At 37.4% G+C, this 15,495-nt stretch overlaps 1 protein-coding gene across 10 annotated transcripts in view; it reads right to left on the bottom strand.

Moving 5' to 3' along the window:
* Positions 1–15,495, bottom strand: part of rap1gapb (RAP1 GTPase activating protein b) — a 106,513-nt gene that overhangs the window by 44,862 nt on the left and 46,156 nt on the right. For 8 of the 10 annotated variants that reach the window (XM_080301637.1, XM_080301641.1, XM_026167062.2 and 5 more), the window contains one exon: positions 4,727–4,762. The exons of the other annotated variants lie outside the window; for them this stretch is intronic. Coding sequence is in view for 6 of the 8 variants with exons in the window: in XM_026167062.2 (XP_026022847.2) it covers positions 4,727–4,762 (36 nt within the window). In the remaining 2 variants the exon portion in view is untranslated. The remainder of the gene's footprint in view (positions 1–4,726; positions 4,763–15,495) is intronic. 10 annotated transcript variants of the gene reach the window in all.

Here is a 15,495-nt window from a genome sequence, read left to right as displayed (position 1 = left end):
ATGGGGCAGAGTGCTGAAGCTCAAGATGAAGGGAACAAAGGTTAGAGGAGAGTGACACCAGCTACGCAGAGCAACTGATATTCAAGTCAAGTGATGATCTGGTCAAATTGGTGCTAGGAGACAACCAATGAGCTTTCAGAGTGCACTAGCATAATTTAGAGCAAAAAAGGAACGCAAGAGAACAAATAACCTTGTGCATGTCATATTATATATATATATAAATACTGTAGGAGGTCGTAAATGTTTAATGCTACGATATGAACTTGCCCTAGAATAACTGGTGAGTTAAACTCTGTACCAACAGATACAGGACTGTCCAATTCATTGAGTACCAAAATGAACTCATTTTGATGCAGTTGCCTTTTCACCCGTTATATCTGAATCCAAATAAACATCTGTGGGATACCAAGGCAACACAGGAAGAAATAAAGGGTATGACACAATATTAGGAAAGTTCTTTTTACAGTTTCTTTATGTTGCATTTATGCTTTTAGGTTTATGACTCCTGACAGGAGTTCCAATGTGGAAAATATAAAAGGTTCAACAAGTTTGTTTTTCCATTTGACAGTCGCTGAGCTGCAATTGGCTACGCTCTCTCTTCCTGTTTGCTTTCTCCCCATGACACTGACCACCATATTAGGATGAATACTGGCCATTAACAGCAATCTGAAGTGGCACGGATACCCAATTAGAGGCCTCTTCGCCTCACTCTTTTTCATCTTTTAACACTGAAGAGAACTTCATTACCACTCATCTCCTAGTGTCAGTCAAAGGCTTGATTAGGCTCATAGCAGTTGTACTGTTCAGATTAGATGGCTACAAGGCAACAGCTGTGCACACACACAATATAAATATATCCCACGATCCCAAAATAAAAGCCCCTTCAGGTGTGTCCTGTACTAAATGAGTTAACTAGTAGTGATTTTAATTTATAATGACAAATATAGATGCAGTATAAAAGAAGTACTATTTTTCCAGTGTATCTTCAGTATCACAGTCTGCATACATCACTCCTACATTATTCCAGTGCTTTCCCTCATTAGTGGAAAACTGAGTTGTTAAGAATGAAAATATGGCCACTTTCAGATTGACAATTTCTTGCAGAAATGCCATGGCATGGCCTGCTTATTGCAGCACAACAGGATCTTTAGACTGAGGAAGATAAGCACCACCATTATTCAGAGCAATCAAGTTAATGAGTGTTTAATTGGGAACTGTGCTGTGAGCAGTTTAGCAGTAACATAAGTGTTTTCTCACTTTTCACAAAGTGAACCTCTTTGTCCAAGTGATTCAGGGCTCAACACGAGCTGAAAGTGCATTCTAGAGTAAGGTGACGGAGATACTGGTGCTCGTTAAGAGTGACAGAAAAGTGCGGGCACTGCGTGTTTGTCCACCGTCACACTCACTCACACCGACAGTACTCCTGGCTGGTTGAGAATAATGTGATGGATTTGAGGCAGTGGCACATGGCAGGGAATCCAAGAAACCCAGTTTTAATGACACACACTTGGAGCTCATATCGTAAATCTTCCCGACATGGTCCTGTGCCTCTTACAATAGCTGTGGGACAGGCTAGGTAACAGAGGTGGAGAGATGCAATTAGTCACACACTAACAATCAAAAGTTTGGAAATATGCATGTATTGAAAAACAGATATAGTTTTAATTAAAATAAATTAAATTGATTGGGAATGTTGAATATGATAATTAATGATTAATGGAGTCAAATATGAGGCATTAACCTCCGTAAGGTTAATGGAATAACTGTGAGCATACAGAGGCTAAGCCTCATTGGCCATCACCTCTGTTTTCGATCGTGGCTCAAGAGTTCGGAGTTCGCCTTGTAATCGGAAGGTTGCCAGTTCGAGCCCCGGCTCGGACAGTCTTGGTCGTTGTGTCCTTGGGCGAGACACTTCACCTGTTGCCTACTGGTGGTGGTCAGACGGCCCGGTGGCGCCAGTGTCCGGCAGCCTCGCCACTGTCAGTGCGCCCCAGGGTGGCTGTGGCTACAATGTAGCTTGCCATCACCAGTGTGTGAATGTATGTGATGTGTAAAGCGCTTTAGGGACTAGTAAAGCGCTATACAAATACAGGCCATTTACCATTTCTGATTGACACATTGTGTTACCTGTTCCAGGTGTGTCAGTTTAAACATGATTTGATCATTCGAAAGAAAAAAAACATTCACAATTGAACAAGGCTAACAACTGTCATGCTTATTTTAGATACAATACAACAGCGGTCCCCAACCCCCGGGCCACCGACCGGTCCATGAGTCGTTTGGTACCAGGCCGCGAGAGTTAAGGCTCGGACGTGACATTTATGGTTTTTGGGGTTTTTATCCTTAACTTGGTTTCCCTGAGTCTTTTCCCATGTGTTATGAATGTGTTATGAATAAATTTTCTATATATTTTCATGTACTTTATATTTGTTTTGTAGTTGTGTGTCTTATTTTGAAAGAAATATTTACACGTTACCATAGCTACCAGAGTATTAAGGGGGATAGAGGAGGATTTTACTCTCAATGTTGTTGGCGCATTTCAGGAGGACGCTGCTAATAATGTTACACAATTACACAGTGAATTCGCATTTATTATTATATTTACAAAATGCCACAGCTTTTCTCTTTGTCGTATCATTTTATTTGTTGTATTTATCTGTGAAAGGCCAGTCTGTGAAAATATTGTCTGATATTACACCGGTCCGTGGCGCAAAAAAGATTGGGGACCGCTGCAATACAATCCAAACAACATTATTCCATCAGTGAAACTGATAGTGGGCCTTTAGATCAAAGCAAAGAACTCTAAATAAAAAAAACTTGATGCTAAATGTGGAAGATAAAATAAAAACGTGATTGCTTTTTGATGGTAAAGTGGGACATTTATGCAGAATAAACATGATCTAAGTTGATCTTTCCATTTTGCAACAGCATGACAAAAGCAGTTCCAGACTATGTAAGCGCTATTCAGACAAGATGTAGCCAGCTGGTTATCTGCTACAGGATATTAACCCTATTGACCTACTGTGTTAGCAAGTTAAATGTGTGTTTCATATCAAATCAATCCAAATTGCTCAAACTACTTTCTAATCTAAAACTAATTTCTGCAGATTACAAAAATAAATTCACCCCAGAATACTGAAGATCTAAAATGCTGCGCTGCAAATGAATTAAACTGTATTAAGCCTTTAATAAGTAAGCCTTGCACTTGCATTACGTTTTTTAACTGATTTAACTGATCAAAATGTATAATTTCCTCAGTGACTGCAAACTTTTAGGTGGTTGTTCAGATTTTTCCAAGTATGCAGAGCTGTTAGAACAAAATGTAATGGACAAATAAACTCCTCAAGAAATCCCTCTTTGTGCCCCAAATAATTTGATAGTAAATATCTTGCTGATATCTTGCTTTCCCCCCCCACTTTCTAATCTAAATGCAGCCTGAGACTGATGGAATACACAATTGGCATAATGACTCAGTGATTACAATCACAAAGCAGTGCTGTGGATAACTAGTACCTGCATAGCCCTGCCCCAAGGCACCATTAGCATCTGCTTCAGACCTGTTTGCAACCGAGAGAAATTGAAATCCTCATAATGAGATTCAGCGGGTGTGCGAGGGTGTATTCTCCTCCAATGAGCTTGAATTATCCATGCACCTTCAATTTCCTCCTTTCAGTATTTCATCTATTGTCCTTTCCAAACTCATTATGACTCAATTTCTGTCTAATTCTAAGGCCTATTTGATGTACAAAAACAAACCAAGGCATTTTTTTTGCAAATTCCCCCTGAAGAAAAAAACAAAGAATATAAAAAAAAAAAAATGCTATTTTCATGTGCCACATACACATTAAGAAAATCTAAATAGCATTTAGCCTAATTACAAAAAACAAATGATATTGTAAACATGTAAATGATTATTGTATAGTAAACAGTTTGTGATACTGACCTTTGTTTCCTTGGTTTAATGTTTTATGAAACTGTAAAACATTTACATACGAACTTGCATATAAACATAAATTAATCTCAATCCAGCAGAGAAACCTGGAAAGATATACTTGTGTAAAAGTGGTATTATTAATTGTTCTGAGAACTCAATGGCTGAGATCTCAGAGGCATGTGCTCTACATGGCCAGCTGGTATTACACACATTTTTATGCTTCCTGTCTCCTTCCATCTGTTCTTGCCCCTGTATTTCCAGCCGCACATTCCCTGTACATGCTGTGAGACTACCTGCCAAGTATGGAACATTACAAGCTCCTCTTTGATCATATACAGATGTCCAGAGTCATCAGAGCAAACAGAGTTTTCCAGTGACAATAAAATTACAAGCATATCTGTGACTTTTATAGCTAGAGAGGAAAGCAGCCTTATTAGCCATTACCATCTTTTACTGAGATCATCACTTTAATATTCTGAAATTATTAAAGTGGATAAAGGTACGTTTGTGGGGTTTTTTTTTTTAATGTATCTTTTACATTCAAATTTTTATTGCTGCAGCATAATTGTGTTGGCCATGAAAAACTACTGATCTATTCATGTTTAATTCTCTACTGAGACAACTGATGCTTCATATGCATTAACATTTTTGGTTGGCCGTGCTGAATGGGAAGAGAGTCGTAAAGCCTTAGTCTCCTAAGGTGCTGTAAATGCAACATTGTGAAGTGGAGTGCATGGGACCAATGAAGTGTGAAACTATATTGTCTTTGCTTTTCATAAGGAGGGGACTTACCATAAACTTCTGGTCCTGGAAAAGGTCTTATCAACTCTAGAAAGAAACAAAGTGACAATATGTTACTTGATAATGATCCTTGATTTTCCTATGAATAAAAAAGTTTGCAAATGTAAACATGGCTATTGCACCTTGCTCTTTACTCAGATGTATTGCACTGCCCCCGTGTGGATATTTTTTGGCCACTTGTAAACACAGACTTATCAAATTGTTTATTTGTACATGGAAAATATCAGAGCTTTTCTTAACTGTACTGATTCCTCTTTAATTTCCTTTTTACTCTCTATGAATTTTGTTCCAGAGCACTTTTTCTCTACATGTTTTTTCTTTTTTGCGAAATTATTGATCATCTATCTATCAATCAATCAATCTTTATTTATAAAGAACTTTTTATACAAAAAAAATGTAGCACAAAGTGCTTTACATGGTTAAAAGCAGCCCATCCCACCCTCCAACTCACTCCCCACACTCTCATTAACATAAACGATGTGAATACACACATATTCCCCCCCCCCCCACACACAAACACGCACACTTAAAGAGTAAAATTGGGCTGGGTACGCATGAGCCAAGTGAGGAAACACTATAACAGGGAGCCGTCTGCACTGGGAGATGGTCACAGACCGCAGTCTCCAGGCTGGGCACACAGCAGGAGGGAGGCAAAGGAGCCCCCCAGCCAGGCTGAGAGAACCCCCAGAGCCCCAGCAGCCACGGTCGATCACAGCCCCGGTGCAGAGAGCGCCCTCCGAGGAAACACTGGAGATATGACACAATAGGATATATACAGGGTAAAACGATAAAATAAATGAGAACGGGATACAATATAAATATAAATATAAATAGAGTAAGAAGATTAAAAAATGAATAAGAATAAAATCAATAAATATTAGGTAAAGCCTAAATTAATAATAGAATAACAGGATAGAATAAATAAGCATAAAATAAATAAACGTCAAGTAAAAGCTAAATTAAAAAGGTGGGTCTCGAGCCTGTTCTTAAAAACATGTACGTTCTCTGCGGCCCTGAGCTCCTCCAGCAGGCTGTTCCACAGACGAGGACCATACCACTGAAAAGCTGCCTCTCCGTGAGTATGTGTCCTGACTTTAGGGACAATCAAAAGGCCAGTACCAGAGGACCTCAGGGTCCGCGAGGGTACGTATGGTAAAAGCAGATCTGAGAGATAAGCAGGCCCAAGACCATTAAGACATTTAAAAACCAATAAAAGAACTTTAAAATCGATCCTGAAACACATGGGGAGCCAATGCAGCGATTCTAAAACCAGTGTAATGTGGGCCCGCCCTCTGGTCTTCGTCAGCACATGAGCTGCTGAGTTTTGTAAAAGTTGTACAGTTGAAATATTCTTTTTAGGAAGACCAGAGAGCAGGGCATTACAGTAATCAATGTGACTGGTAATAAAAGCATGCATCAACATCTCCGTGTTGGCCCGAGAGAGAATAGAGCGGACTCTGGCTATATTTTTTAGATGATAAAATCCAATTTTGGTTACATGTTTAATATGTGGGATAAAACCAAGCTCAGAGTCAAAAATAACACCCAGGTTTTTCACTTGTAGCGAAGGACATAGTGAAAATGCCTCTAATTTAGACAAGAGTCTCTCTGAGCCTCGGGACCGATGATTAAAACTTCAGTTTTGTCCTGGTTAAGCTGTAAAAAGTTTTCTGCCATCCAAGATTTTATATCTAAAATACAGTTAAAAAGGGCATCCATTGGTCTGGTGTCATCAGGAGACACGGAGATGTACAGCTGAGTGTCATCAGCGTAGAACAATGCTAATCACAACTATAGCATGTGGTGTAGCATACTGATAACGGGACCATTCATCTGAATCAGAATATCTTTATTGTCATTGTAACAAGTTCAACGAAATTAAGTGCAGTCCCTGCGATGTCAAGAAAGAAGAATATATAAGAAAGAAGTAATTAAATATAATTACAAAAGAAACTTTTAAAAACACAGTCACTCAGAAATAAATAAAAACTTATTGCACAGATAACACTTCATTGTACTCATTGTACTCGTTACAATGACAATGAAGATATTCTGATTCTGATTCTAAAAACCCCACTCAAACACACATTCTTATCCTAAAACACTCTTGGGTGATAATTCGCTGTCCCTAACTGTATTGTAATGTAATTAGCGCAGCTTTACTATTTTAAGTACAACACAGTGGGCCCACATTAATAACAATAACAATAACTTCATTTATAAAGCGCTTTCAAACAAAGTGCTGAACAGCTATTTGAAGATAAAGAATACAGAAAAAACAATACAGTTTAAAAACTGATAAAACAAAAGGGAATAGCAATAAGAACCAGTAAAAGCTTTAGGCCTAATATCTTCATCGAGGTTGTTCCACAAAGATGGGGCACAGAAAGAAAAATCACGCTCCCCAGTAGCCTTTTTTCTGGTTTTAGGAACTTTTAGAAGGCCAGTATCCTGAGATTGGAGAGCAGGGGGTGGAACATAGAGGTGCAAAAGGTCAGAGAGATATGAACGTGCCAAACCATTTGAAGCCTTATAGGTGAGCAACAGGACCTTAAATACTGCAAGCCAAGCAATGAAGAGATTTCAGTACTGAGGTAATGTGCTCAAATTTCCCAGTTTTGGTTAAAATGCAAGCAGCTGCATTTTGTACAATCTGTAAACCTCTAAAACTTTTCTTCGGTTACCCAGAAAGCAGAGCACTACAATAATCAATGCGTGAAGACACAAATGCATTGTTATGCCCCTCTGCAGCCCCTAATCTCCTCAGTGTGTTCAGCTGGTGCCAATTGACCACACCTAGTCAGGTGTCTATAAAAGCATACCTGAAGCAGGCTTTCAGGGAGGCTCACTAGCCCTTGCCTTGGTAGTACCAGCTATTTTAGCAAACTTGCTATGCATTTTAAGATAAAACCTCTTCTCACCTAAATTCTGGTGTTCGTCTCCTTATTTATGTTGCGGCTTTTGAGCTGGATCGTAACAGCATGCACAAGAACCTCTGCAGTGTCAAGTGATAAAACTTGTCTGATTTTAGCTATGTTCTTTAGGTGATAAAAGGCAGTCCTTATTGTCTCTTTTACGTGAGACTCGAAGAGTGCATCGGGTCAAACCACATGCTCAAGTTCATTACCTTGTCGCTGCAATTTATGACATAGTCATAAATTTTGATTGTGATGTTTTGGGACAACTACTGAATTGTGACCATCAAATCTGTCTAATCAGCATTAAGAAGCAGGAAATTATCAGATAACCAGCCCCTAATTTCAGATAAACAAGCTTGTAGTTTAGGCAAGTCAGCACAGTATCCAATGGTTAAAGCAGTGGCTCCCAAAGTAGGGGTATGAATAAAAAAAAAAAGAATGCTTGGACCTTGCTAGCATAATGGACAGGTTTTCTTGACAGGGCTCCCACGCAAATGCAAAGCAGAAGATGGTTAAAGCTCACAAAACTATTCCAACAACCACCAAACAGCAAAAACAGGAAATGAGAGCAGGTAAACGGATCCTGCATAAAGACGTAAACACAAAGCGCCGACCCGACCCATCAGAATCTGTGAGATGTCGGCTTTCTCACCCGATGGCAAGTCGGTGCTGAAAGCCGACATTACAGCTAACATTACAACTAACAGTCTGAGATCTCCCAGACAGGTAGGATCATAGCCGTGATGATACATTTCCTGTGTTTCCAAAATAATTTTTTATGTTTCTGTAATGGTTAATCAGAATCAAAATCAATCAGAATATATAGAAATTATGTGGTCACAGTTGCTCCAAAACACTAAAGTTAAATTAAATAATACTTTGAAGGTCTTAGAAATTAAGTTTTTAATGCTAACATATAATTATTGTTGTAATTTTCCAATGTACTGGTTTACGAAAAGCAGAAAAAGTACAGTAGTAAAACACATAAAGATGTCAAATTACAGTCATTGTGTAATAGGTGAATCTTACTTTTAATTCATTTCACTTCAGCAAATTTAGCAATTAAAACATTTTTTTTCATTGTAAAAGTTTTTCACAGGTTTCTAAGATAACTCTGTTTCCTTGTTTTAAGGACAGGTGGTCTAATACAGCAGTCCCCAACCCCCGGGCCTTGGACCGGTACCGGTCCGTGAGTCGTTTGGTACCGGGCCGCGAGAGTTGAGGCTCAGGTGTGAAATGTATGGTTTTCAGGGTTTTTATCAGTTTTCAGTGTTATTTTGTTATCGTTTTTATCATTAACTCAGTTTTCCTGGGTCTTTTCACGTGTGTTATGAATAAATCTTCTTTTTTTCAGTACCAGTACTAGTTTTATTTTGTTGTATTTATTCGCGACACCTTAAAGGCCGGTCCGTGAAAATATTGTCGGGCATAAACCGGTCTGTGGTGCAAAAAAGGTTGGGGACCGCTGGTCTAATACATTCAACAACAACAATATTTATACACACATACAGAAAAATCAAAGAATTTTGCATGACGTGGATGAATATTTTCATAATAACACATGAACTTAAAAGATTTCATGTTGGTTTTCTTTACAAGAACTCTTTTTCATTACGAGTTCACAGTAAGAATCAAAATCAAATCACTTCACAGTCAAATTCAAGTGGACATTTGTGCCCAGTCTGAAGAAATTCCCTCAAGGTTTTCCTGACATATCATTTTCACTTGAAAGGGAGGGCTGTGTGGCTGTGCAGGCATCCTCACAACCCAGAAATATCAATCATGTCAAACATAACTCATGTAAAGCTTAACTGCATTAATTGTGGACTGTTGCTGTTATGTGTTGATATGAGGAATGGCAGAGAGAAAGATGGAGGAAATGTGGTTTTTGGTCAAATTAGTTGCCAGGGACAGAAAAGAGGAAATATGAGATAAGAGAACAAAGTGGTGCTTTTCTTCTGCTGGTACATTATAGTTAGTCAACAAGTCAGGTTTTCTGTGTGGTTGGTGTTTTTTTTTTTCATTCATTATCCTGAAATCAAATGATTTCATTTGATTTTGATTTTATTGATTAGCATTCAAATTCAAATCTCAGTGAAAACAGTGAAAAAAAAAACAAAACAGTGAAAACAGAACAAAAATCTACCATAAAGAAAGAAAGCATGAGACAAGGCTAATCAAAAGGTATTGGCTGAAGCATTTGCTTATTACGCCAACCCTTTTCACAAAATATCTTTTTGTATGCAGCTCCTGTACACAGGGCTTGAAGAAAATAATAAAACAAAGCAAAAACCAACCAAACAAACAAACAAACCAAAAAAAAAAAAAAAAAAAAAACAAAGAAAAAAAACTTTCCACCTTAGATAAGTAACTACATCAAGGCAAAAGAATCAAGAGGGTTTTTTTTTCTCCTCTTTGCTCTTTTCATTCTTGATTTATATATGTTTCTAATACTCTATTTTTAAACATGTTTTTAAACAAGGAAAATGAACTACACCTTTTTAAATCACTGTCATAACTATTCCACAGGTTAACTCCTCTAACAGAAACACATCTCTGCTTTATATTTGTCCTTATCTTGTTTTTTTTTAAAGAAATCTGTTCCCCTTAAGTCATATTGACTCTCTCTGACTTTGAACAGCTTCTGAGTACTGGGGCAAAGCAAGTTATTTTGTGCTTTATACATTATCTGTGCCATTTTATATTCAACTAAATCATAAAATTTCAGGGTATTCAGATTAATAAACAAAATGTTAGTTGGTTCTATATAGTTTGATTGGTTTATAATTCTTATAGCTCTTCTTTGTAACTTGAAAATAGGAAGAGTGTTCGTTTTATATGCATTACCCCATATCTCCAGACAGTAAGTCATATATGGAAGCAACAGAGTACAATAAAGTGTGTATAATGATTTTTTGTTCAGGACATGCTTTGTTTTATAGGGAATAGCAATGGTTTTTGACATTTTTGTTTTCACGTGGTTTATATGAGACTTCCAACTCAGCTTATCATCAATTATCACTCCAAGAAATTTATTTTCGTACACTCTTTCAATTTCAATTCCATTAACCCTTATTTTAGATACATTTTTCATTTGTCTAGTGCCAAAAATAATCAATTTTGTTTTCTTTATATTTAATGATAACTTATTTACATCAAACCAGTTTTTTAATATATTTAACTCCTTTTCCGCTGTAGTCAGAAGCTGTTCTAAGTTTTTACCTGAGCAGTACAGAGTGGTATCATCAGCAAACAATACACATTTTAACAGTTTGGAAACACTACATATGATCAAGGACAAATTCCAGAACCAGATGCTAGAGGTGGACAATCAGCCTACTAATAACCACTGCTTATCCCTTTCTCCCCATGGCTAAGCCAGTAAAACAATTACTTTATGCCAACACAATCACAGGCATTCATTCCACTTATTGGTGAAGGAATGAAAATGGAAAATATCATCAGGATAATAGAAGCCGTTCTGCTTTTTCTCTCCTTTAAATTTACAAAGAAAAAAGCCAACTCAAGTTAGGTTCAAGTATATAAAAAGATGATAAAAATGATAAATGAGATTTCTGGGTTTAGGATGTGCAGGTATTAAATGCAAAGTCTAACCCATTTTTTCTACTGCAACGTATTCCAAAAACTGGTTAAATGTCAGACTCACAGAGGTAGTGCACTTCCTGCCAATGGTAAAGAAAACATGTTGATCCTTGTCTCCAGTAAAAGCAGAAATACTGCAATTTTAAAATACTCTATTTCAAGCAAAGCATGTAATAAATATTAGCATATTAACGCTTGTATCTATACATGAAAGAGCACTTATGTGTGATATGAAGTTTAGAGTGGTTTGCAAGGATGTGCAAGTATCCTCTCTGTTTTGTTAAAGTGAAAGCCTTCTATATATTTGGTAGTTCAACAGAATAGAATAGAATATTATTCATATCTTTTATATTCAGCCCTGCAGATGCCTTTAATACTATCATTACCTTTTTTTAAAAATGCAATAGGTTGATATTTGGCATGCCCATACCACTGGGTGGCAGGACAGAACTAAGTGGTAAAAATGGAGGTAGATGTCTTATCTGGGTATTTGTGCATGCCTCTGGCTATATCCCAATTCAGGGTCTGCAGCCTTAAAGGCTGCATTTTAAGGCCGATTACGTCACAGCGACGCGACGAAGGCTGTCCCAATTCGAAGGCTGCTCGAAATGAGTCCTTCATTTCCCTAATTTTAAGGATGTGGCGGTGTAGACTTTGTGGCCCAACATATCCCAGAATGCATAGCACGGTGGTGGGTGTGGATAATTTTGCCGAAAAAAAACGGCGGATGAGGGGCAGCCGAAGAGTAAACTTTAAGCAAGTACTGAATATTATGTCACTTATTTATATGCAAATGTTTAATAACGAAGAACATTAAAACATTACTGTTGGCCACATGTCGGCAAAGTTATGCGACATTAGTGACGTTTGTACTAACTTGGTTTTAAAGCCTTTACTTTAAAATATACGCCGTTCAATAGCTGACCTTAATCTTACAGAGAATGATCAAAGCTCATGTAGAAACAAACAAACAAAAAAGTTTCCAGCTGTTAGTATCATGGTTGCTAGGCAACCTGGGCAGCGCGACGGAAGCTAGACCGTCCCATTTTACAGGCCTCGCACTTAGCGGTGTTTGAGTACGCAGCCCTTGTGGACCGTTAAGGCTGCAGACCCTGAATTGGGATACAGCCCTTGTCTCCACACTGGTGTCTCTGTGATTCCTCTACCTGTGTAGTTCACCAGCCTGATACTAGCTTAACCTCTGCTTCTCTCCTCCTTCAATAAGCATGTATGTTGTCAGAATATTGGATAAACTTGTGTGTGAGACGAGGGGTATGATGTAAGAAAGTGAAACACCATCACTGCAGTGTTTGATATATCAAATACGTTATTGCATTTAACATTTGCATGGCACAGACTGCTAGCCTGTGGTTTTGACATTGGATACATGTCACTTTTGTTCATGACTGTAAACTTTACGTACGCAGGACTTTGTTCTTTTTCTTTGTTTGTTGTAAAGGGGAATGGAAATATTTCCATCAGCAATATGCTTGATCGATATCAATGATGTTTTCCTACTGACTCAGCAACATGCTGTTTTGGTAGTAACAGAAGGGGTGAGAAACTAGCCATAACATAAACAATTACGCCTCCATCTTTTGTAGAAACACAAAACTTTCTCAAGGGCTGACTGATAGGAGAAACATAAGAAAACATCCTGCTATACAGGTTAGTATAACAACTCAAAGCTATGAAACAGACTGAGAGTTTCATTTTGGAGGCTTTTAAGTAGAAACACGTTCCAAGAAATAGCTTTATAATCTCCCATTTCATATAATTTTTGATCTTAAACATTAAACACTGCAGTTGGTTATTTTAATTTTATTCTCACAAACATTTTCATATAGTGTTACACAAATTCCTCAAAGCTGAGAGATTGAAAATGATGCTTAAATCATGGCATATTAACACTTCTGTCCAGAGCGAACATCTAATAATACATTAGCCTGTTCAGACAGAAAGCTCTGTGGGTTATTTCCTATAAGTGAAATAATCTAAAGTAAATAGAATGAAAGTTATTAATCACTCTTTACTAGTCAGAACCACATAACTTTACAACACAATATCAATAACCATCTGCAAACTTTCAGCTTTGTGATGGTTGTGACTGTGACCTAGAGCCAAAATTTGTCCAAACACACGTGAACACAATTTTAACATTTTGTTTTCTGGTCTCTTTTAGTATATATGTCTTTGAGACGTTACATAATCATACTTGATACTTATGTGCGTAGGAATTGGATACATTTGATACTGTCTATATGTTCTGATACATAATTAATACAAGGTATTTGTCTTATTATATTTGAACGTTTCTCCCAAAATGCTACGTCCAGATGAACAGAATCAACCTTTTGGGATTATATTGAACAGTTAACTGAATTTGTGTTAAAGTTGTTAACTGATGATTTTTTTGTTTTTGGTCTGTTACTGGTTTTTGCTTTATCTGCCCATTGACTGGGTATAGAAATATATTGGTTGCAGTTTTTGGGGGGAATAGTCCATGTGGCTTTTATAATTTTAGTTGGGCGCTTTCCGCAGTTTTTCTCGAAGAAGATTAATGTTTATTTCTGTTTGTACATGGTCCCTGACAAATAAAGTGAAAATGAAAATGAAATGAAATGTCTCAAACATGCTAAAAAAGTTTCTTCAAACCAGTTATTAAATAGTAGTATAGTAGTCATACTGCCACACACACACGCATACTGAAAGACACACAAAGTAATACAGTGATAATGCAAATGGTAAACATGTTACTAATATAAACAATGAATCATGTGAATAATAAATGGGAACAAGAGAATGTCAAAAGAAATTGAGTGTGCCAATGCACGTGCTGCTGGTTGAGCTGTGAGCAGTCAATAGCTTTCTGGAGGTTGCAGGAATACTGGAAGAAAAATGTAGGCTGCCTGAAATAAAGCTAGAAGCACATGTTGAATGTTTTAATCTCAAGGAAATTTTATTTTAAAAGGTCAAAACATTTCCAGGCATCCTATCTTTACCTATAACCTATCCTAAGCGTTCCTATCCCAAAAGACTAGCAGATCCCTCTCAACTCCCGGTCTTACAGATTGTTGTTAAAAGAGTGGCAAATATGTCCCTGTCTGAACTTTTCAGAGATGTGTTGCTGGGGTTATAAAATGACTACTGAAGCATCTTTTAGAGCTTCCACCCGCAGCCTTTGTGTTTTCACTTTGTTTTTTCATGTAGGCAGTATAAACACACATTACTAGTTCAAAACATGACTTCAGTAAATAGGTGGACATTTTTAAACGGGATATAGGCTCCACGTGCAAAGATTTTAAAAATGGCACATTAAGAAACGCTGATAACCCTCGTGTTCACCCACTATTCACTCGCCCCTCTGAACAGGTCATCCACTTTAACTGTTTTCTTTAGTGAAGTCTGCCACCTCAATGTAATGACTAAAGAGACTCCTAAGCCAACAATCCTGCAAGGCTAGAGGAGTATAATGATCATAGTTTGCTCATGGGTTTTCATTATGTTAAAAGTTTAAAAACAAACAACAACTATACAAAAAGTATAAACAAATATAGCTCTAATTTGCATGATGATTAGCATTTTTGACAGTTATTATGACAGTTATATTGATTTTTTATTTAAATGATGCGATGGCATTTGCTTTTGAATCTTACTCAGAAAAACCACCCTAATCCAAATTATTTTTGTGAGGCTGTTCACTTTAAACCCAGTGACCTCTCCAGGTCCATCTCTCTGATCTCTCTGACCACATAACCTTCAAAAGAGAGTAGGAGTTTGACTGTCCAGGCTCTATCATTTGGCTCTACAGTGATTACCAATCTCACACAAAGCACACACACAATCATAGTATTCTCAAGTTTTTAATTTTATATTCATATTTTCTGTGATTTTCTCTGAGGTTTAAAATGTGTAGTATTGATTTAAGAAAAGCTGATTTAGCAATATTTCCACCAGAATCCACAAACAGATTGTGGGTTGCTGTATGTGATCACTTTTTAGGGTCCTTAAAAAACAAAGCAGTAACCTCCCCATCAGATTAAGCACAGCCACACAAAAAAAACGACATTACATAATGTTGGAGGGATGAAAATAGCAAAGAACAAAAGGTGGGCTGTTTGTACAGTCACACTAGCCTCCTCAACACCATTTTCAGGTAGCTACCGTATAATACCTGCAAGGGAAATTGTAACAGAGCAGTCAGATATGTGCACAATCCAATCATCTTTCACATGGCTG

The sequence above is a fragment of the Astatotilapia calliptera genome, chromosome 5 (assembly GCF_964374335.1).
Source record: "Astatotilapia calliptera chromosome 5, fAstCal68.1, whole genome shotgun sequence".
In the NCBI taxonomy this organism is placed as follows: Eukaryota; Metazoa; Chordata; class Actinopteri; order Cichliformes; family Cichlidae; genus Astatotilapia; species Astatotilapia calliptera.
This window is presented reverse-complemented; position numbering and strand designations above follow the sequence as displayed.